The following is a 21,847-nucleotide window of genomic DNA, read 5'->3' on the forward strand; positions in this document are numbered from 1 at the left end:
CAGAACTCACTCTACCGAAGTTTAAACTTCGTTGCTGTACAGAGAGATGCGGCTGGAAAGAGCTTTGGGAGCGTGGACCAAGGATAGCAGCTGAGCTGAATCTGATAAAACAGAACCTTCTGGTGGAAGTTGCTTCTACCTTGGCTGAGGTGCATCACTCAGCTTCAGGGACATCCCCATCCTGCTGCAGTGCAAATAAAAATTACTGGTACTTAAGTAAGCCTTTTTCATTTTTCATCGTGGTAGACTAGGAGTGCAGCTGCAGTCGGGTGCTGTACGCCAGCTGAAAGGTTAGAAGATGTACTCCACTTCGATGTGTACTTACAGTTGTCAGGCCATGTGTCATGATGGAAATGCTTCTTGGAATTGGCTGTGTGAAAAAGCAGCTTGTAAATTAGCTTTGGGAAAAGCCCTCAGTGACAAAGGTTGTGTGGTGAAACTGATTGTTGTAAGACAGGGAAAAAAATATGCTTATTTATTACGCAGGGAATAGTGAGGAAAACTGCAGGCTTGCTCAGCACCACTGCTGCTCACAAATACATCCCTGCCAAAGCAATGAAATAGACCATTTCTGTGTGATGGTTGCATCGTACAGAATTGCCCTTCAGCTGTGTGTAATGTATGTATTAGTTTTGGTTTTAGCTGCCATTCTTAAAAGGAACAGAATAAAAGGGAAGAACAAATCACTTTATTTTCCATATGTGAGTCTTTTCCTTCTGCATAATCCTTCTCTACTTCAGTGAATGGTTTGTAAATCCCATTGCTCCTACCTGGGAGTTAGCCTTCTTTTGACTTGTCAGTTTGCAGCAGCCTTTCTCTAATGAAGTATGCAAATAAATCTGGGTGCACTACTTCAGATAATCCTCCTTATCTGCATAAAGATGTTTGCTTTCTAAGTTTTCCCTTATTTATTTTATGTGCTATTAATTTAGCTCAACTGAGGAGGAATGCAGGGAAGGGAGGGAAAAGAGTACCATATGACTAAGTTAAACAAGAGTGGACAGGAGGTTACATATTAATAGAGAATAATAAATTTCAACTACAAGATTCCAAAGAGAAACCTCTACAAGGTTTTGCAAATATTTTTGAAATAATCATTGCTGGTGCTTTTCATTCTGAACTTGCAGGTTGCATATTGTGCCCTTGCTTTCTATCCTAGTAGTTAAAGTAGTCTCTATTGCAAATAAATCAAATACAGTAAATATTATAAATGTAAATTTGCTATTTGTTCTGGAGGGCTTTGTGGTACTTTTATGTGTTTGCTTCAGTTTGTTGTTTGGTTAGTATGTTTTCAGTGTCAAAATAAGCAGCTCCTCCCTTTTTCTTTGTGATACTGTCTCAATTTTTAAAGCCAAAATAGTGATCTAGGTCAACAAAGCTGATCCAGCTGAAAAATACCATTTTATATCCTTGTGGAAGATAAGAGGTCCTGAGTTTCCCCTGCTCGCCTCATGGCCATGAAGGTATACACTGTAATGAGCAAGGAATAAGGGTGGTTAGAAAAAGAACTGCTGGAGCTGGTGCAAGCAGCACCCCCAAATAGGTATGGGCTCAAACATCACCACTCCCAAAAGATGCAGTCTTTCTCAGGATCTGAAAAAGTTGAAGTAATGACTGCATTAATCATTGAGCAGACCTCTACAAACATATCAGGAAAGCAAAATACTTTGTGTTAAGAACCTAATGTCTGCATTGTATATGCTTTGTGTTTTGGTTTTTTATTGTGGACTACCTCTTGTCTAGTCTTGATGGCTTAATGCTCAGTTTCTGCTGGAGCACAGTCAGCATGGTTCTGGAGGTCTCCCAGGCAGCTTAGAGCAGAATCCAGCCCATGTGCCCCAAGATGCTGGGCCACAATATGAAACGAAGTATGAGGAGTGAAGAAATTCACTTTACAAGTGCATTCCATGTACAAATTAAAACCTTGGTGTAGGTGCTTGACTTACTTGTCCACAGTGACAAAAGTGTGTGGTCAAACAATGACTTAGCAATGGCCAAGCATACACTAGCATGTTACAACTTCCAGGCAAGCTTCCTTCTTGATTCCCTCTACTAAGGTTAAGAGAAACCTTAAATTAGAATAGGAGGATGGCTTTATAACTAGCAAGCTCTAGCTGTATACACAACTGAGTTGTGCTTCTGCCAGTGTGAGAGTTCAGCAGCTCCTACCTGGGTCACCAGTGATATGTTTAATTGGTTTATTGATACCAGGAAGTATGTGGTGGTGTAAAGGATAGGGACTTGCATTACAGTTTTGGCAAACCTGAGCTGAAAGAAAAAGCAGCATAGATGGCTGGAAATAGTAATAAAATATTCCATTTCATGTCTGCAGAAATCATTAGACAGCGGTTAAAAAAGGGTTGTTATTACTGCATGAGATTCACTTGGGGAGTTAGTTTCTGTAATGTCCACTAAAACAATGATTCTTCTGTTTTAAGTGGAACCCATTCCAAGTGCAGATGTGTTTTTGTGCAGCTATGAAATGGATTTGTCAACAGTAAAGATGTAGATTCTCTCAGTGGTTTCTGTTTCCCTTCTGCCAACTCAGCACAGTAAGCAAACAGCAGCATGGCTGTCATTTGCTGTCCATCATTGCCAAAATTCAGCCTTATCAGTTTTAGGGAGTTATCACAAATGTAGAATGTTGGTTTCATGCTGGCAGTAAACAAACATGACAAGTTTTTATATGGTAAATCAGAAGATCAAAATATGACCTATGACACATTGCAACACACAAGCAGCTTAAATGCAGCACTTCATAATAAGTGAACCTTTGAAGCTTTTTGCAGAGCTTAGGAGGGCACTGGGTTGTACAACTCTTTCATCAGGATTGGGTTTTAGAGCACAGTACATGTGTTAGCCAATGTTTCATCATGGGTGCTGAACACTTCTTACATTATGGCAAGAAATGAAGCAAAAGTCTCTCAACTTTTTTTTTGTCTGCTTAAGAAGCACAGCTTTATCCTGGTGCACAACAAAGTTCCACAGCACCAACCGGGCCTGTAATCACATTTGTTCTGGAATGCTAACAGAATCCTTTACAGGCATCACTAGACTATTACAGGGTCATTTATTGATCTTTATTCTCCATGAAGAACCACAGTTTTATTGATTCATCTGCTATTTACAAGTCTCTATCTTGGTCTTAAAACCTTTCTTTATTGGTGCAATTTCATAGTTTCTGTTTGGTTTATAGGTGTATTTTCTTGTTCTTCAGTGGCAGAGAGGTAAACAGATGTGAATAGGTAATCTTATAAATCTGAATCTTTCCAAGAGGATTCAGTCTCTCCAAGCAAACTTATTTTTTCTATACGTGGATATTTTTGAGCTTTCTGAGGTAAACAGTTTGTCTTGAGCCTGAAGCAGACTCTGTGTTTTTAGAAAATCTTAGATAGAACAGCTTTTAAATTCTTTAATGTCTCAAATTTAATTAAAAAGTCATAAAAACAAATTTAAAATATTATCTCCTAAACAACATTTTATCCCACCTAAAGCAAATGGATTCAGCAAGAACACCATCTAGCTTCCGCCATTTCCTCCACTAAGTCTGCAGAACAAGGCTCTTCCTGAAAAGTACGTCCTTTATTATAATAAATATCTTGATCCATGAATTAAGAGTTCAGTAGGGCTAAACCACCACCACCGTTAACTTCTTATTTGTCCTATAAAATGTTGTCTCCCTATGTGCTTTTCCTGCTGAGCTGCACTGCTGTTATTTTTGCCCATGATGAGCATGGTGGAAGTTTGGCCGTGCAGCTGCAGCTCCATTTATATATTGTATCTGGCAGGTTCCAGTGCCAAAGGCTGTGATGAGGCCTTGGTAACTAGAAATAGACTGAGCTAATCCTGTGCCTTGTACCTCCTAGGACAGAAATGCCATGGTTTGCCCAGTTTGAATGAGTGCATTGGGTATTTCTTGTTTTATGAAGAGTGTGAGAAAAACAAGAGCTTCTGGAAAGATTGTATGTTAGTGCCTCTGTAGGAAGGTCCTGAGTTTCAGTCAATGACTTACTTGGATGGGTGTGAATTTTCAGTCTGTTTGTAATGGATGCAGATGTGAGTATGTGGTTTTCTGGAGCAGTCTCAGGAGTTTCAGAGTGGTGTTTACAATATTAAAGGCAGACTGCACCTGAAAGTCAATTTTTTAATTTTCGCATTGGTCCAGAACACTTGCATGTTCAGTCTTAGGAATTCCAAATAAGCAATGTATTGATAGAAGAGCATCTGAATTTCAAAGTGATTGTACCTGAAAACTGTGTAATCTCTTTCACTTACTGTCATTTATCTCAGCAGGTAGCAAACTTAACATTTTTAGATGTTTTGAAAAGTATTGTCACTGGCTTACCCTGGATGACTTACACACACACTTCGGAAAGCATCAGTATCACTGCTGAGAAGTGCACTTTCTTAAAACAAGACTGGTTTCCAGTTTCTCATTCTTCAGAAATGTGTATGTTAATCCTCTGGGATTAAGTAATTTTCTACTACAGTTATGTTGCCCTTGAAAAAAAAATACATTCAAATCATCCTGGGGGTTTAGATTTCTGTTTGCTAATGAGTACAAACTTCAAACAAGACTTAACTTTCTTCCCCACGGTTAAAACAACTGTGTTGTTTTAATCAATGAGAGATGCTTCAATGTTTTGTTTTGTTTAAGTTGCTGCCTTTTGTGAAATACTGCAGCTGATGCTTTACATGTATGCACTGGCAATCCGTATCTGCAATGGTGCTGTTCTGGGAATGTCAAATTCTAGCAGAATTCTGTGCTTTATTGTCCAGCACCTCTTTTTTATTTAAATTTGTTGTGGATAAGAGATTTACATCATAAGTGAAGAGCTTAAAATGGTACTTGTATTTTTTATATTGACTCAGTTGTCAATTTGCCAGATATCTTCCTCTCTAGTACCTCCTCCTCAGTATCTGATTTTCAGTGTTCACTAGTGAAAGTTTTAGACTTTGTAAATCAATAGTTTATCATTTCATTTCACTAGTAGTCTCTGTATTTTATGGTTACTCAAAGTGAGCAAAACAGCCAATTCCCACTGACTAAACTGTGGAGGAGCGGACGTGGAGAACCCATCTTTTTGAACTCCGTAACACTTGCAAGTGGTTCAGGCATGACTCATCTCATATACCCAGCAGCACATCTGGTCAAAACTAGGGATGCTGGGTGGGTCAGTAAACTCCCAGGACTTGTGAAGTTTCTTCAGGGACACAGTTGGACTCCCAGCTCTGTCTCTGTCATTCTCTGTTCAGCACAGTATGCAGTGTGTGCATCTACCAGCTCTTTAGCTGGAGTTTTATAGGACAGAGCACACTGGCTGCCATGCCCGTAGCAATTATCCAGCTTTCTGAAGCTGCTTGGATTCTAGAAAGCTCAGTGTCTTCATCACTGGAGCTGGAGAGATGTGTAAGCAAGAACATTAGCAATGATAGCTGATAACATCCTGCTTTTAGGTAATCTGTGATTCTCTAACTTTCAGCAATGTGTTTTTCAGTTTTTCTATACAAGTACTTCTAATTTTTCACAGTTCACAAGTGGATAGTTACATAATTAAGGGAGAAATTTCCAGTGCGTGTTTGCAGAATATTTTAAGTACATTAAAATGGGGAAAAAAACTCAACCAACTTATTTCTTTCCCCATTCACTCCAGAAAATTGCTTGTTAAAGATGAAGTAGTCAGTACCATCAGATGGACCAGATACAATATCACAGTTCCCAGTATTTCATGCCGGTAATGGTAAAGTTATTATTTTTCTACTCCCATTGTTCTAGTTTTATCTTTCTAAATATCTTCTGCTAGCTTACAGCTGTGAATACAGTCTAATATGAAGATCTGTTCTGCATATTCTACAACAGATTCAACCTGTGTCACTCGTCCTTATTTTCCAAAGCTCACCTGATCAGTTCCCAGCTATTACTCAGTTTCTGATTTCTGCTGTGAAACACCATCTATTTCTGTGTTTTACGTACAGATGTGTACAGAAATTGGCTGGTAGGAAAGTACAATAGTGAATTCCCTTCTCCTCCAGGACAGTTTCAGTCCAAAGGGCAGTAAAAACACTATGAAAAGCATTTACAGGATTTATGAACTGATAGTTGGATCCTGTCATAAAAGAAGATGAAAAACAAAGCAGGGAATGGGCATCTGTGGGGACTGGTTGTTTGGTTAGTGGTTTTAGAGGTTTATGGAAAAGCTTGTCAAACTATAAGGTGACTACAGATTGCACTGGATCATTTCTTAAAAGGTGAAGTACTTGATCTTTCTGACTTCAACATTTCTTCTTTTGAAGTTTTAAGACATTATGTGTACTTCTTAGAGATATCAAGTGTTCAGAGGCTGGTCTGTCTGTGTGTATTTCTTGTGTGATTTTTTTAGGGACAAGAATGAAATTCACAGCAATTTTGTCAAGATGGGTTTCCACTGAGAATGTGGATCTAAGCTTAGTAAATAACAATACACATAAACAAACTTTGTGTTTGTAGGAACCAGGCTTTGAGCACGAAGACAATAATAGCCATTTTGCTCTTAATGTTGTGTATGAAAGAAAGGCTCAGCACCAAAAATCATACAAATGGCATCCAAAAGGACGTGCTTTATGCTGCCTTCCATTGTCATGCTAAAAAATCTTGCTTCTAGATTTGTATATGGTAATCTTCCTATTTCATCTACATACCTCTCTAGAAAGGGTGACATTCACTACCAAAAAACTAAAGCAACAGCAGTCATTATAAATGCAGTTCATTTCAGAAAGGTATTTCTTGCTTAAATAAATACCATTTAGCATTACATTCATCTGTTTTGTGAAAATGGATTATTATTCTTGATTCAGCCACAAAAAAGGTTCACGGTTCCTTTTACTTAACAGAACAGAGTCAGCCAGGGAGTCAGAGAAGAAGGGGATGTGATCTTCATGGATCTGAAAGAATCATAACATATGCAAGGACACTGTTGTTGTTGTTGACTAGGTATTCCAAAGTAGTGAGACCTGGGAATGTAATGGTATTATTATATAGGCTGTCCTACATAAGACAACAGCAACAAATCCTCTTCCACACTAGCACACCAGCATTTCTATTATTTAGAGGCTACAGTGGTAGGTAGACATAGATCCTGATTTTTGATGGTGCACCTGGAAAGATGTAGTCATTTAGGCCTGCACAATGTTAGGAATATCAGAGAGAAAAGTACAGACAGGATTACAACTTATGTCCTAATATGTCCTTTTCTTCTCATAAGAAAATACTTTCTAATGCTTGTAAGTCCTGTTGCTAATTCTACTGTAGAGCAGTGGAAGATAGTACAGTGTGCATCCAAAAAGTTGGAAATCAAGTGTACTAATTTTAGTCAGTGATGGCTCAAAGGGTCAAATCTTAGTAATAATGTAAAGAAGAGCACCCACTCACCACCACCTCCTCTTCTCCTACATGAAAACCTGTTTTAGATTAGATTCTGTTGTGCTGTTTAATACACGGAATGGAGTTCATGGTTTGAATATGTGTGGAATTAAGAGTTTGTTTTCACAGATTGCAAATATTTTTAATAAATATTCCAGGCTTGATATTACTGCAGGGTTGTACCATACACTTAATGTTGGGGAGTTGCTTAGTAAGGTCAGTGAAATGAAAATATTTGCTCTGGCATACAAGCAAGTTCTAAAAGAGCTTAGGCAATATTTCTGCTGAAGAAAGTGTCGATTTAGAACTGCCCAAGTTCTGCTCTAACTTGTGAATTTTATTTTTCCAAAATAAAATAAAGTTGTTTGGTTGTTCTCGATCTTTCTTCCATATGGAATCCTTTTAGCAGTTATGCTGCATGACTCTGCATTATAGTGCTTTGTTGTGTTGGTGGGATTTATTTATTTATTTCAAGGCCACTTTATGCTGTCTCAGAAAACACAGCAGGAAAACAACTTGGGGAATTTAAGCTATGTGTTAAAAGTAATCTATTAAATGTAGCCTGGTTTAAGTTACTCAGTTAGTGAACATATACAAGAAATAGATTATAACTTTGTGTCTTACATAATGTGGGGAGAAAAGAGCCTGTACAAGTTTTGCACTGTCTGCTCCACGGTCTCATGACCATTGAAAGTCAGTGAGGTGAGGGGACCTCCTGGAGTCAGAACCCCTGCATTTCCTTTACAAAGGCAAAAAGATGAGTGTTTTTATCAGTATGTCATTATTCTTAATGTATCTGGCATGAGATGCTAGTATTTTGCTGGGTGAATTTGGTTCTGTTTTGCATAATAAAATGCTCCTAGGTTTCAGGACCAACATTTATCTTGCATTTGACACACAATATAGAAGTTACAAGTTAATATATTAAGTTATGCTTTGCTGAAGACAGAGAGATTGGGTACCGTTCGTTGCACAGGGGAGAAGTGAGTGGATGTGTTCCCAGTCATGAACCAGCTGTGATAATTAAAGTAGTTTGTCAGGAAGGGAGGACATGGACAAAGGCTGGAAACCTGCCTTGTAAGGAAAGGAAAAAGTGAGGTATCTTGGATGTAACCTACCTCCACAGAGATACTTGTATACTTGTGGGGTATTTTTCATTTCCACACCTTTAATGAATGTTTGAATATGTGAATTTGTGAGTTTTAAATTTTATGAATGAGTAACTTATGCCCACTTTATTGTAATTTGAATTCATGCTGGATAACAGGAAAGCATAAAGTGAATCTGTAGACCAGGAGCAATAGAACACTTCAGACATCCTTGTCCTCCAGCATATTTTTCATGACACACAAAGAATAACAACAGGGAATCCATTTGAGCTACTTGAGCCACGCAGTGAATTGGCACTCACTGCAAAAGAACAAGAACTAGCCAAGGCAGCAGTTTCTTCTACCTCCTGTTGGTTACATTCCTGACATGGATCCATATATCAAAGACTGTGGGAAAAGTAACACTGTAAAAATCTATTCACTTTTTTTGTCCCCCATAACCTGAGAAACAGCTGTAAGGTTATATCAATACATTACAACTGAGAGAAATTGATTTCTTTTTTTTTTATAACAAATAATGGCAGTACTTCCACTTGGTTTGTAGTTGTGTTTTTGAACCACCAGTCCTATGCTTAAGACCTTAAGCTTGCAAGAAAATCTAGTCATTCAATATCTACCTGCTCACCTGGAATAATACCATCTGGAACAACGCCTGCTTGGAGAGGCAATAGATTTCTAGGAAAAAATGTAGTAATTTCTATATTTCGTTTCCCCAATATGTCGTCCTTAAGAGCTTCACCAATTTAGGGAAATTGGTGAAGTGTATAGTTGCCTCATACATGCACAGCCTCCGGCATTATTCATCCACAACCTCATCCTCTACAACTACTGGAAGTTTTCAGAATTTGGGAAGTCTTCAATTATTCAGTTGTAAATCAATTATCAACCTTGTTCTTTTTGGATCAGGAATTTATATCAACAGAAAAAAATAAGGACAAAAGTTATAATTGGTGAAGAATATTTTAGACAAAACAGTAACATTTCAGCTTCATTTCATGCACTGCTTGGTCCTCTGATTCACTTTCTAAAAATTTATCGGTTTACTTTATGGATCCGGACTCAGAGACAGCAGCATGGATCTTATTGGCAGGAAGTAGAAGTAGCTTGTGAATGTTGATGTCATTCTTCTCAGTTGCAAGTGGGTCTAACTGCTGAAAGATCTTATTTTGCTTACCTGCAAATGTCCAAATTCTCTACCAGAAAATTCAACCAGATAGGGGTTAAAAAAGTTGGTCTTGTTGCATTGCTTCACAGCAAACTTGTGAAATTAACTGATCCACGCAGAAAAATGTTTTGACCTACCTATGATGAAATGCGGTGTCACAGAACTGAATATGTGTTTTCCAAATTACTGATTTAAGAAAGAAGTTTGCAGTGCAGAAAACACTATGAAATGTACAGTGCAAAACACTAAAAAAGTCAGAACTGGGAGCTGTAACAGGTATAAATCAGTACCTGTTCTATTTCAGTTGTTGCAATGGTATGGATTATGACGTGGGAACTGCCTTCTCTATAGGAATCTATTTACCTAATTATTTTTAAGTAGATAATATTTTGTTTCTGTTTGCATTCTTTGCCTTATTAATCAAGTCCATGCATCTGCCTGTCTTGTGCATTAAATTCTCAGTAAATTCTACTAGTTTTGGAACATAAGTCAAGTTTTTTCTGGTAAAGAGCTAAAGATTGGTACCAACAGCATGCTGCGTTTATGAGTTTTATTAGGAGCTTTAAGGACTCATTTTCTGGATCCTAGATGACCTTTGAAGGTGCCATTTGTATACAGAAGCAAGTTCTGATAGATCTGGTTTTCATCAGTAATCTTCTCAATTAAATCAATGGAAGAAAAACAAAACCACACTTAAAGCTAAAACAAAAGGAAAATTTCTAAACTGTTGCAATCCAGGGATGACTGTAGTTGTGTAATTGGTCTAGCCTAGAGCCATCACCCAGAAGCTCCCAAAATTGGCGGCCCTCTGGCTGCCTTTCTCTCAGTTAGTCTGTTATTGACAACAGGGAGAGGCACCATGTGTCAGCTCGTTACTGATGCTGGCAGTCCATACATTTCTTCATTAAATGCTTTTTAGGATTGTGCTTACACTGGCAGTGTCCCCAGTTTACCTTTTGCGTTGAATTAAGAACAGTTGTTCTGATGTAAGTGGGACTGAAAGGGGGTCACAGTAAAGAGCAGCCACAGGAAAACTTCCTTTGCCATCTCTTGTCATATACACTGTCATGGGAGGGTTTTAATACTTTCCATAGCTTGCCCCACTATTTGTGCTTGGGATGCATTTTTCTAGAGAAGGAAAGAAGTCACAGCCCGGAGTCTTGGTTCTTGCAAGTGGGAAGGAAATGTGTCAGTGTTCACTCTGCCTGAGGTAGCATTTCAGTGCCCTGGCTGTGTTGCACTGTGTGTATGACTCATAGCAAGCCTTATGGACATGTCAGTGCCCCCGCAGCACCACCTGATAACCTTTATTTTGGGGAGCAGCAGGTGTAGAGTGGCTCTGCACAGCTCCCTCCCATCAGGTGCCCAGACCGCAGGGCTGCTCCTGTCCAGCAGCAGGGAGAGGTTGTGCTCTGGCAACCCTCAGAACATTCAGAACCATCCACTAACACCAGTAGTTCCAGAAATCTCCCTGAAAGGAAAAGAGGGGGAAAAAGTTCCCAAGTTGCTGTTTAGACAAGTGTGATTTGTCAAATGGGCTGCATCTCAGTAGGTCTCGCTGCCTTCCACATCTTGGGTCACTTGAGAATTAAAGGTGCTGGCTTTGATGTGAAATAGTAACTGAAGCCTCTTTTACACACATTTCTGATAATGCTGATGCCGCCACATGCTGTTGTCCTGTTGATCTTTTTTGTTGTTACTGTTACACAGGCTGTTGGTTTTTAATCTCTTCAACAGCTGACATAGTGGTTTACCATTTAATCATTCTGCCACCATCCTTGCAGACCTCAGTGTTTCCATAAGGCAGCAACTGTCAAATATTAGCTGGATTTAGTTATTTGCTTTAGTTCTTTACATAAGGACTTACTTACAGCTAAGACATGCTTTTTACCTTTTTAGAAAGATACACTTGCTCTCAAGGAAGAATGGATTAAAATGTGGGGTTTTTTACATAAAACTGTTTGCTCCTTCCTTTTCCATGAGTGCTGGTAATGTAGGTTGGTCCTTTATAGAAATGAGGAAAAGGGATAGTATTGAATGTGTGTCCTCTTTTTACTAGAACTTAAGCAGGGAAAAGTGTCTTTCTCTAAGGGATCATTCTGGGCACTTAATGAGAATGCTTAGTCTGTTACTATAGAAGGCTGGTAACATTTTATTTTAAAAATGCTTGTGCAAATACAGAATTTTAAAAGAAGGAATGGCTCTATAGTTTAAATAGTTACAGCTTGATCTCAGGAATTAGTGACAATGTTATGTCTGCTTTAAAACAGACCATAACGTTGACATATCACACTTGTGCCTTCAGACTTAAGAACGTATCTGTTAATGTTAGACATCTGTCCATTGAGTGTAGCTGTACTATGGTTCCTAAGACAAAAAAAAAAAGTGCTCAGAATTTCCTATTCATATTTTAAAAAAGAAGAATTTTCATTTTTATGAGATAGAAGTCTAGAAACATTTTTTCGTATGGTGAATGAAAAAGTACTAACTTTCTTCCATTCTTTTAAAGAAACCTAAATTTGGACCAGGTTGTTTTTTGTCTTGATAGGAAAAGCTTGTCAGCTAGACCTTTGGCACCATTTGTGCTATAACTCTATTATACTTTGGGGAGACTATTTTGCACTGGACAATATGTTGTGGCAACAGTACAATCACATCCTTTCAAGGAGCTCTTGGTGACTTGCTTGGCAAGGCAGCATTCCATAAATGATTGCCTCAGCAGGATTCAAACTAAAATTTTTAAATGTAAACTACTGTAACTCAATTTAGGTCCAGGAGGGCATTTTCCCTTTGTTACAATTTTATTACTATATCAATTTAATTTTTTGTTATTCAGTACTAGATTTATCAGCTCATATTTCTTTAGCTTGTAGGAATTAAACATTGTAAAAATCAATATTTCCGCTAATTAAGGTGAGTTTGGGGAGTGGATAATCAAACAGTGTAGTGAATCATTAAAAACTTACATGCTAATATTGACTAGCATTATTGGCAAAAGGAGACCAATTCTCTATGCCAGGCATTTCTTTCTTTCGTGCATTTTTAAAGCAGAAGCAAAACACGTTCAGTAAAAATTGATGTTCTCAGCATTTAATAGTGTAGCGGTGGTCCTTTTTGGATATAAAAGCAATGTGTTAAAATTCTGGGCACTCATATGTAGCATTTGCTTTCCCATCATTTAACTTAACAGTAAGTAGTATCTGCCTTCAAAGACTGTTACTGTGTTTGGAAATAGGTGGAAGGCTATGTTCATACCTCTTATGAACATAATGGATCATTTCTAATTATTGCCAATTTTTGCCAGTACCTTTTTACAGTGATGTTTTTTCCTTGTCTGACATTGGGTAATGTTGGTTTTGCTTTTGTTTTGGTTTTTTTTTGTTTACATTAGCTGTGGCCTTACTCATGTTTGCATCTGGTCTTCTCAGAGGGTGTTACTGAACAGATCAGTGAGTTATGATTTGCTGCCACATCAGGTAATAACTTCCCTACCCCAGTTCCCTTACCATGGAACTAGTGTCTGCCAGTGGGACGCTGGATCTTGTTGAACACCATTGTTTTATTCTGTGGCATTTGACTGGCTTTCTCCTTACAAGCACATTCTAAAAAACCTCAAGTCTGCAGTTTGATTCAGGGTGACCTGACAATGCTTCCCTTCTGGGTCAGATTCTTGCATGAACAAACTCCTCAAGATCCTTTCTGCAAGAGCGATACCTCTTTGGCAGGGTTACTTCATGCCGGATCTTGTGCAGGGGCTAGACCTCTTTTTTGAAGGAAAGTACAGTAGGAAAAAGACTGAAATTACATTTTGAAAATATATTCATACTTTTAAGGTATAAAAACATAAAGTAGGAAACTCAACCTGACATGAGCCAAGCCTCACATTGCATCTCCTCAGACTGTTTTTCTCTGTGCTTTTTCAACTCTATCACAACTTAAGGAGTTATTCTGTGGTTCTTCATAACCTTCCTAATTGAAGGAAACTTGAAATCACTGTGGAATTAAGGCATGAGAGTTTGGCTGGCTGGAGGGAAGGAGGGTCCTAAGGAGAAATTATGTCAAATACCATGTGAGCCACAGAAAATGATAAATGTGTTATCACTGTATTTCCTGAGAAAGTTTCTCCCTAAAATGCTTAATACATTTTATTCCCTAATTAGAAGTTCAAAGGAGAAGCTTTTTTTAATGAAAGCACAGCATTTATCATTCTTATTTCTAATATTAACTTCTTCAGTTTGCATGGGAAGCTTTGTAACACTTGCATATTGATTCAAGCAGGCTGTAGTAATTAGGGCAAGTTTTAGTCCATCTCTTACAATATCCTTTAACAATTCCAACATTTCCCTCTGTGACTGAAAGAAATTGAATTTGTGTCCTTAACATCAACTGGGACAAAGTAACACAGTGAGACACAAGCTCCTGTGGTGAGGGCTAGAGGATTTGTATCCAGAGAGAGATGAGCAGGTATTTGTCACCCCCTGGGACAAGCTACAGTGTGACTTTGCAGGGAAGAAGTGACTTCAGTTAGCAGCCATCACCTTGAGTAACTTTTGCCCTGCGTTCATTTAAAGGTAGTTTTGACTGGGACTGGAAGTGAGGGCCAGTAAAGAGCAGTGGGTGGAGAGGTCTGTAGCCAATGCAAGGGCAAGGAACACCAGGGAGATGGCAGCGACTCTGAATATCCCTTCCCTTATTTCGTGGAAGCTTGCTGGTCTGTCCTGCCTGAACTTTAAAGTAGCAGTTTGTGGATGTGTGAATTTAGGAAATCACCTTTTCTACATTGCTGGGCCCCATGGCTTGATGATTGCGGTTACACATCAGTCAAAAGATCTTGTGTAAGCTTACCCTTTACAACTCCCCTCTCTGGAATGGATTCTCTGGTGAGTAAACAGAAAGACTTGCACTCAAGCTCTAGCCTTTCTTCCAGAGAAGCCTTTAACTGGGTGTTCTTTTGTAGGTGATTGCCAGGTGTCCGTAGAAGCTTCTGAGAACATAATATCTTTATTCTGCTGTAAAAGTGAGGTGGCAGCTTCAGAAGTTAATACCAGCACAAATGCAGACAATATAACCATAAAATCCTAATAGGTTTAGAAAAATGGTTTAAATGTCATTTAGAAGAATTTCTCTGTAACTAACAGTGCAGTTAAAAACTGAGTTTATGGAGGGAAGAACCCTCAAAAACCAAGATTAAAAATTTTAATTCACTAGTTCAGTTTGATTTGCAAGCTTGCAGCTTAAAGAAATTCCTAATTGGCTAGCTGTACTTTGATTTTTTTCCTTGCTGGTGTATTTTAATGTAATTATTGATTGGATTGTGAGTTTGAAACAAAGTGAGGAGTACTAGTCTGTAAATGCTGATTTGTACAGAAAAACCTAAGCACCAGTTAGTAAGGTGTTTTAATTTATTTTTTTTAAGAAACACAGTTCTTGCTGAGTTGAGAGCTTTTTCTTTTACTTGTGAGCAGTAGATATTATTGTACCTTACGTAGTTTTGCTGTAGGCAGTGGTGGAGTGCCTGGAAAAGTCTGTCAAACTGCTTTCAGAAATGGCAAGACGTTGTCAATTAACCCTGCAATTGTACTGCAAATTAGCAAATGTAGTATCTTGAGGATAATACTTTTTCTGTCAGTCTGCTTTTTTTAGTGAGTGCACAGAGAGCCCCAGTGATTAAGCCCAATATTTAGGACTGAGAAGGACTGTCACATAATTAACTCTTTAATTTGCCCAGGGGGTTTAATTAGCCTTATTAATTTTATTTATTATTATTTATCTGCCCAAGTGACTGGTGTAAAGGACATCAGGTCAGGCAGGCAGAAAAGTCTGGAGAAGTTGGCCATCTGTTTCTCCTTCTGGACAGATGTTGTAATTGGGATGCCTCCAGCCTGAGGGAATGGTAAGCCTGAGCTCCCTGCCTGGTCCAGATGCTCCATGGCTGTGTGTGTGCATGGTTTAGAAAGTTGCTCTTTCACAAATAGTTACCAGTCCTACAAGCAGTGAAACACTTCAGAGACCATGTTAGTGGGAGGTCTAGCTCAGATCTTCCTTTTGCAATTAGGAGTAGGCTTGGTTGAGGGTTTTTGGTTTGGTTTTTTTTTTCTGGCTATAATTTTTGGTCTGGAAGAGCAATGGAAGCCTGTGACACAACCACAGTTGTCACCATTTCTCTAGTATCTGAGAAAATTCCCATTGACTCATGCTGGGTTAAACAGTGGCCTCTGCTCTGGTGAATCAGCACCCAGCCCATTTTAAAGTTTCAAAATTTGTACCACTTGTTTATAACACAGACTTTTGAAACAATAGTCATCTTCAAAAAATCTCTTGTTCTTGTTAGCTGTATTTGCCATTCTGTAAAACAAACAGATACTAGATGCAGCATGTTGTGTTTAGATGTGGCTGAGCGCAGCATCGGGAGCCACTGAATGGGTTAAGAAAATAGCACCTGGTGTGATGAGAGTATGAATCCTTTTGCATATATACTCCAGCTCTGATCCTGTTGAAGCACTGGCTGCATGAGAAGAACCAATATTTATGAGTATGTCAAAGGACAAAACGTTCAAACACTTGGATGGGTTTGGAAGGGAATCAGATTCTGTGGATTCAGCTACAAGGAAATCTTTCCACAAAAAGTGCCTGTCCTGGGTCAGGGTGCTTTCCTCATCAAGGATTCTCATGATAGCAGAGGGTAGCTGATGAACACAAGAAAATTACCAGATTGTTTTTCTCTCTGACATGTAAATGATATCTCCTGCAAATCACAGTTCAACGCAGGCAAGAGAGGCCTGTAACAATTTGAAGGTAGGTTTCCCAGAAGGCAAAACTGGGGGATGACCCTGTATGATCATCTTGCTGGTTCTGTGTCAGTCCCCACCACCAAGCCTCACAGGATACAAGACCAAGCACACATCATAAGTAAGATGGTGAAGGATGCTTTTCTTTGCCTGTGAGCCACCACACTCTGGAGGTCACCACACAAGGTCACACTGTATTTACTCCACGGGCCCACTCCTGTACAGTGGGCTTTGTGACCTAGAGTGTGGTCAGTGGACACAGTTGGACACTCAGAATGACTCTGCTTTAACAGTAGTAAGAGCAGTCAGTCAGGTCACCTTTTTCTACTTCTGCTGTCAAATAGATTGCAAGGTGTCATGGTGCACTTCCAGCCTGTTCAGAAATGGTGTCTGCTATTGTCCTGTTTCATCTGCTCCTGACCACCTGGATGTTAGCTGTACTTTCTCTGAGTTACCTTCCTTCTTGGTACCTGGGTATGAGGAATATACTACTTGAAAACTCCTGAAGAGAAACATTTCTGAGGAAAATACAAGTAGAGTCACATTTTCTTTACTCTTTTGAATGTTGTACAAGGTCAAAGCAAAATGATAACCACAAAGCTTGAGAGTTCAGAAGGAGTGCCAAGTACACATTTACATGGTAGAACTCATTTCCACATGCCTCAGCATGCTGGGGAGACCAGCAGGTGGATGGGTTCAAATGGGGATTAGACAAATTAATCACATCTGTTTACATGGTGTTACGGTTACATGGCCATGAAGTTGCCAAAACATTGTTGTCTCTGGAAGCAGAGGAGGCATTTCAGCTGAAAGATATATGCATGTGTGTCATATTCATGCTCCCTTTCCCCGAAGAACTGCTTGTGGACTACAGTGGGCACAAAATACTGGAAAAGGTGGATCCTTAAAGGTGATCCAGTTATCAGTGCTTATGTTCTCCCCTTTACACCATTCTGTTCTCTTTGAAAGGCTTTTGGGTTTGTGACACTTGTCACCTACCTCTAAAGATAGGATCAGGTTGAAAAAGTGACGAGAAGAAGAAGGAACTATTTTTTTTCCCTCTTCTCCTGGGCGTTCCAGCCCTACCTGACCACCTCTATTCCAAAAAGGAGACACCCATTTTTAATACCTAAACATTCAGAGTAATGCTTCACAGGGGATGAAAGAAACATTTTTCTTCTATCATTGTGTGTCTTTAAAACCTATTTATAATCGGAAAAGGGAATTTTCACATATAAGCCCTAGCATTGTTCAAGGGAGGATGATGTTTTTGTAGATACTAAATTTGCAAAACTATTTGATCTCTTAATTTGTGGATGAAGTTTTAGTTGCTCCTTTGTTTCTTAATCCAAGTATTACACTATCAGGCAGTGGAGACCTGAAGTTGAATTTTTTCCATCAGGAAAACTAAACTGCTTTAGTTTACTCTAGAAGTGGCATGGAGTAAAAGGACTATATATGATTGGATGCTTAGAGTATGCTATTGAATTCAATCAGAGTCCTCAAAATAGTCAGATTGATTTACACAATCCTGAAAATTTCCTTTTGATGAGGATTTTTAAAATTTGCTGAGAAAATTAATACCATAGTGAAACTAGATGTTTTCATAAAGACTAATGTCATGAGCAACATTGATATATAAGGCTCACAGAATACCTGGGATGGAAGAGAGCTCCAGAAATCTCTGCTCCAACCCCCTGTTCAGAGATGATCAAGGTAAAGCAGGTTAATCTGTAAAGTAGCTTGCAGATAAAGTACTGATAATTGCAAGTGTAATTTCAGTTTAAATAAGTTTGTCTGTGTATGGAATATACTTCTTAAACTCACAAGGTCTTTTGTGTGTTGAGTTCTGCAAAATTATTTCAAATTTGGTTTGAGCAATAGAGAATTGCTGTGTTGCACAAGAAACTGGTGGGTTGCTACAGTCTTCTCAACTCCTGCTGTGAGGGCGTATCAGCAGCTTAATTGAAACAAATTACATGGGATATTCAGAAAATACTTAAGAAATTTACTTTTAAAGGGTATCTAATACACAGAAGTTGCTGTATGGCGGGAAATAGTATTATCTGCATTGATTGTAAGATCTTGTATATGGTTCTGTTTTAGCAAATATTTTTCCACTCATCACATCTATTCTGTTATATCTGTGATGGCCATGGCTTGTGGGACATTAATCATCAAATAAGGATCATCTTTTCAAGACTGGGATTGTAAATCTAGCATATGGAGCTAATTGGATTTGGGAACCAGAGCAGACAAGATTTGTTTCAGGGCTAGTGTGACAGTGGAGTTACATCATGCAGTTTTGTTTATTCGGTTGTGCATGTGGAGCACGGAGCAGGAGTAAAATACTGCATTGGTTAAGCAGTAAGTGGTTAAACACAGCATTTAGGCTTGCATGTTTTTAAAGTGGAATTTTCTGGAATGTCTTTTGAAGTACCACAATGCCATCTACTGGCTGATTTTTCTGTGTTTTTTTCCCAGAGGGGGATTTCTTTCGTACACAGGCTTATATGTAAGGTTTTTATACAATATTTTTGAATAGCAAAATAAACAAGCTGAGATAGAATGAGCAAAATGATTTTTGGATGCACATGTTTGTTAAAAGACCTCATGCATTATATACATTAAAGAATCATTTTGAATCTCTTACCAGTTAGTCTTGCTCTCCTTTTGTTAAAACTCTGGGATGATTAATACTGAAAGATTAAGGACAAATCTCTGCTTTACATAATAGCTGTGTGTAGTAGCTTCACTGGTTTTTGTTTATAGTCAGTCAGTTTCCCTTCTTCTTCTTCCAATGTTTATATACAGAAAAATGGAAAGAGAATGAAGAAATACTTAAGGTGTCAAGCCACAGAAAGAGGAAAGTGCTGTATTAGAAATTACTTCAGACAGGATTCCTCACTGACAAATTCCTAGATTCAGTCTATTCCCCATAACTGCCTCCTGTCTCTGCCTTCCCCCCAACATGTCTTTAAATAGTCTTTTCAAGATTCATCAACAACCTTCCATCAACCAAAAACTCCATATAGACTAGAACAATTGTTATGGAGAAGTGTGTATTGGAAAATATTATTCTCAGTATCAGACTGTTCAAACTGTAAATGAGCACTGGGCAATTCTAAGAAGTTTTATTAATTCTTGTTTTTCATCAGACTGACTAATATTACATATAGGAGTAGCCCTCTGTCTTCTGTTTGCTGCCAACAGAAACAAATGGGCAAATACAAAAATAATTTTAAAAAAACAAGACAGGAACTGTAGGTACAGGTAAACTCTGTTATTTTCTAGTTTCATTGCTGGGTTTTTCTTTAAGCTCTTTGGAGAGTTTCCTTATTAGTTGGTCATTCTGTTTGTCTTCATAAAATACTCTTCACTTCTGTTTTTCCCCTTCACATTCAGTTTTTCCCTAGCAGAAGTTTTTCATAATCCTGCCTTTATTCAGTCTAGTTAGGAGAAAAAGACACGTTAGTAATGGCTTGTAACAATTTAAATTGTTTTTTTAATAGATTTGTAACTCACTCGAGCACAGCTCCAGAATCATTATTCAAAACAACAGCTAGAAAAAAATTTCCAGCAGTTTCCTAGATGGCCTATAATGAAGTTAAATTCAAACATCTGTGCCCTTCCTGGCCTTTTACCCTTTATCTCACTGACATTCAGAAGGTCAAGTGGATCTTGCCAAGCCCAGTTTTTATCTGGTAGGAGCTGTATCTTGCTGACAGCTGCAGAGCGCCCGCACGTCAGTGCGCGCACTGGTGGAAGAGCCCGAGCACTTTTGGCCGGCTCATATGGAAAGGGAAGGTGTCAGCGTGCTCAAGTCAGCGCTTGTTTGGGGCAGTGGGTTATTGCCCTGCAGCTGGTGGGCTGTACGTCGGGAGCAGTGGAGCTGAAATGATCCCGCTTGGCACCCGCGTTGTCTTTTGTCGCGTAAATGATCCGTGTCAGAGAGGGTGTGCTGGGGAGTGCAGCTCGTTGGCAGCTCGAGCTTCCCAATGTGTGCTAAACAAGGCACCCAGAATGGGAGCTCTGCCGAGGGGAAAGCCCTCAGTGGTGCACCCATCACTCTGCTGCTTGGGTTTGGCCGGGGTGTTTTGGGCGAGGAATGCCCTTCTCTGGCGTGTGCAGAGGAACAGACGTTGCTCCCTGCTTGTGTTTGGAATAAGTGCTAACCTCCCACTCCTAATTATTATCTGTGCTGCAAAATACTAGGGCAAGCCTCTGCTTAGTGTGACATTAAATAAGGAAAGACTGGCAAAACCAGAAGAGCAAACAGGATGATTTTATACCACATCTTCCATTACAATCTTTTTTATTTTCTTTTTTGAACTGTCCTGTGCTATTGCAAAGAAGGAAGAACTAATTAGGCCAGTTGCTGAAAGTGTTTTGCCACCCACACTACTGAAAAGAACTCTTTGTACAGAATTAGCTCTTACCAGCTGTGCTAAATCCAGTAATTTATCTTTGCCAAAAAAAGGAAAAAATGCTGCTTCAGTTTAGTCCAATTAAACAAGTTAATGTAAGCTATACCCTATATCCACACAAACACAGATATCTCCTGTTCAAAAGCTGCAGGGTTTGCAAGTAATTATTTTCTCCCTCGTTAATTTTTCCTTCTGTTTGCACAAAGGGTTGGGCAGAGGAGCACTGGGAAGTTAACCCATGTGTGTGTGTGTTACTGGCTGAGTGTGAGCTGTCCCCCTGAAAAGCAGTGTGATGGCAGGACCTCAACCCACCTCAGCTTGGGCAGGTTGGAGCACGAGAGCTTGGCTTTGGCTTGGTGGGATGCTGCAGGGGATGTTTGCCTTGGCACTGAGAGGCAAGGGAAGCAATTCCTGCCCCAGGGGAGAGGCTGTAGGAAGTCAGAAGCCTGCCCACCATCACCTGGAGTAACTTCAAGAGGAACAGAGTGGTTCACTGTGTTTGCGGTTATTGTTCTGCAGAGGTTGCTTAATCAAGGAAATCAAAGTCATGGTTTTTGACTGGGGTGTTGTTTTGGAAACTCAGCTGGACCTGAGAAATTATTTCGAGGTGACCCTGGCACAATGGATAGCAAGTGAGAACTCACAGGTCCAAACATTGACTGAAATTCAACAAATCTATCCTCCATCCTAAAGCATTACTGTTCTTTCTTCTCATTGGCCTCCTACTCAGGTTTTTAAAGAGTGTAGTCAATCCAGGCAATGAGGTTTTTTTATGGCTTTCACTGGAACTGTTCCAAAAGAGGGGAGGAAAAGAAAAATGCTCTTTGAAACTTGGAGGTTTGGAGATAGTAAACGAAGAATGATGGCTGAGCAAGAAAAAAGAAATCTTTGGATATCCTCCATCACAGAAAGTAAGATAAACAAGGAAATTACCTTTATGATTTTGTCAGCAACAGATG

The 21,847-nt window shown here is 39.1% G+C and overlaps 1 protein-coding gene across 2 annotated transcripts in view; it reads left to right on the forward strand.

Annotated features, from left to right (window-relative positions):
- The window catches only part of LYRM4 (LYR motif containing 4), a 93,425-nt gene that overhangs the window by 53,554 nt on the left and 18,024 nt on the right, over positions 1 to 21,847 (forward strand). The window contains exon 3 of one of the 2 annotated variants that reach the window (XM_038127263.1): positions 4 to 21,807. The exons of the other annotated variant lie outside the window; for it this stretch is intronic. Within the exon in view, the coding sequence (XP_037983191.1) occupies positions 4 to 87 (84 nt within the window). The 3' untranslated portion in view covers positions 88 to 21,807. Of the gene's footprint in view, positions 1 to 3; positions 21,808 to 21,847 lie in introns of those variants that run through there. 2 annotated transcript variants of the gene reach the window in all.

This window comes from Motacilla alba, chromosome 2 (assembly GCF_015832195.1).
Source record: "Motacilla alba alba isolate MOTALB_02 chromosome 2, Motacilla_alba_V1.0_pri, whole genome shotgun sequence".
Classification (NCBI taxonomy): Eukaryota; Metazoa; Chordata; class Aves; order Passeriformes; family Motacillidae; genus Motacilla; species Motacilla alba.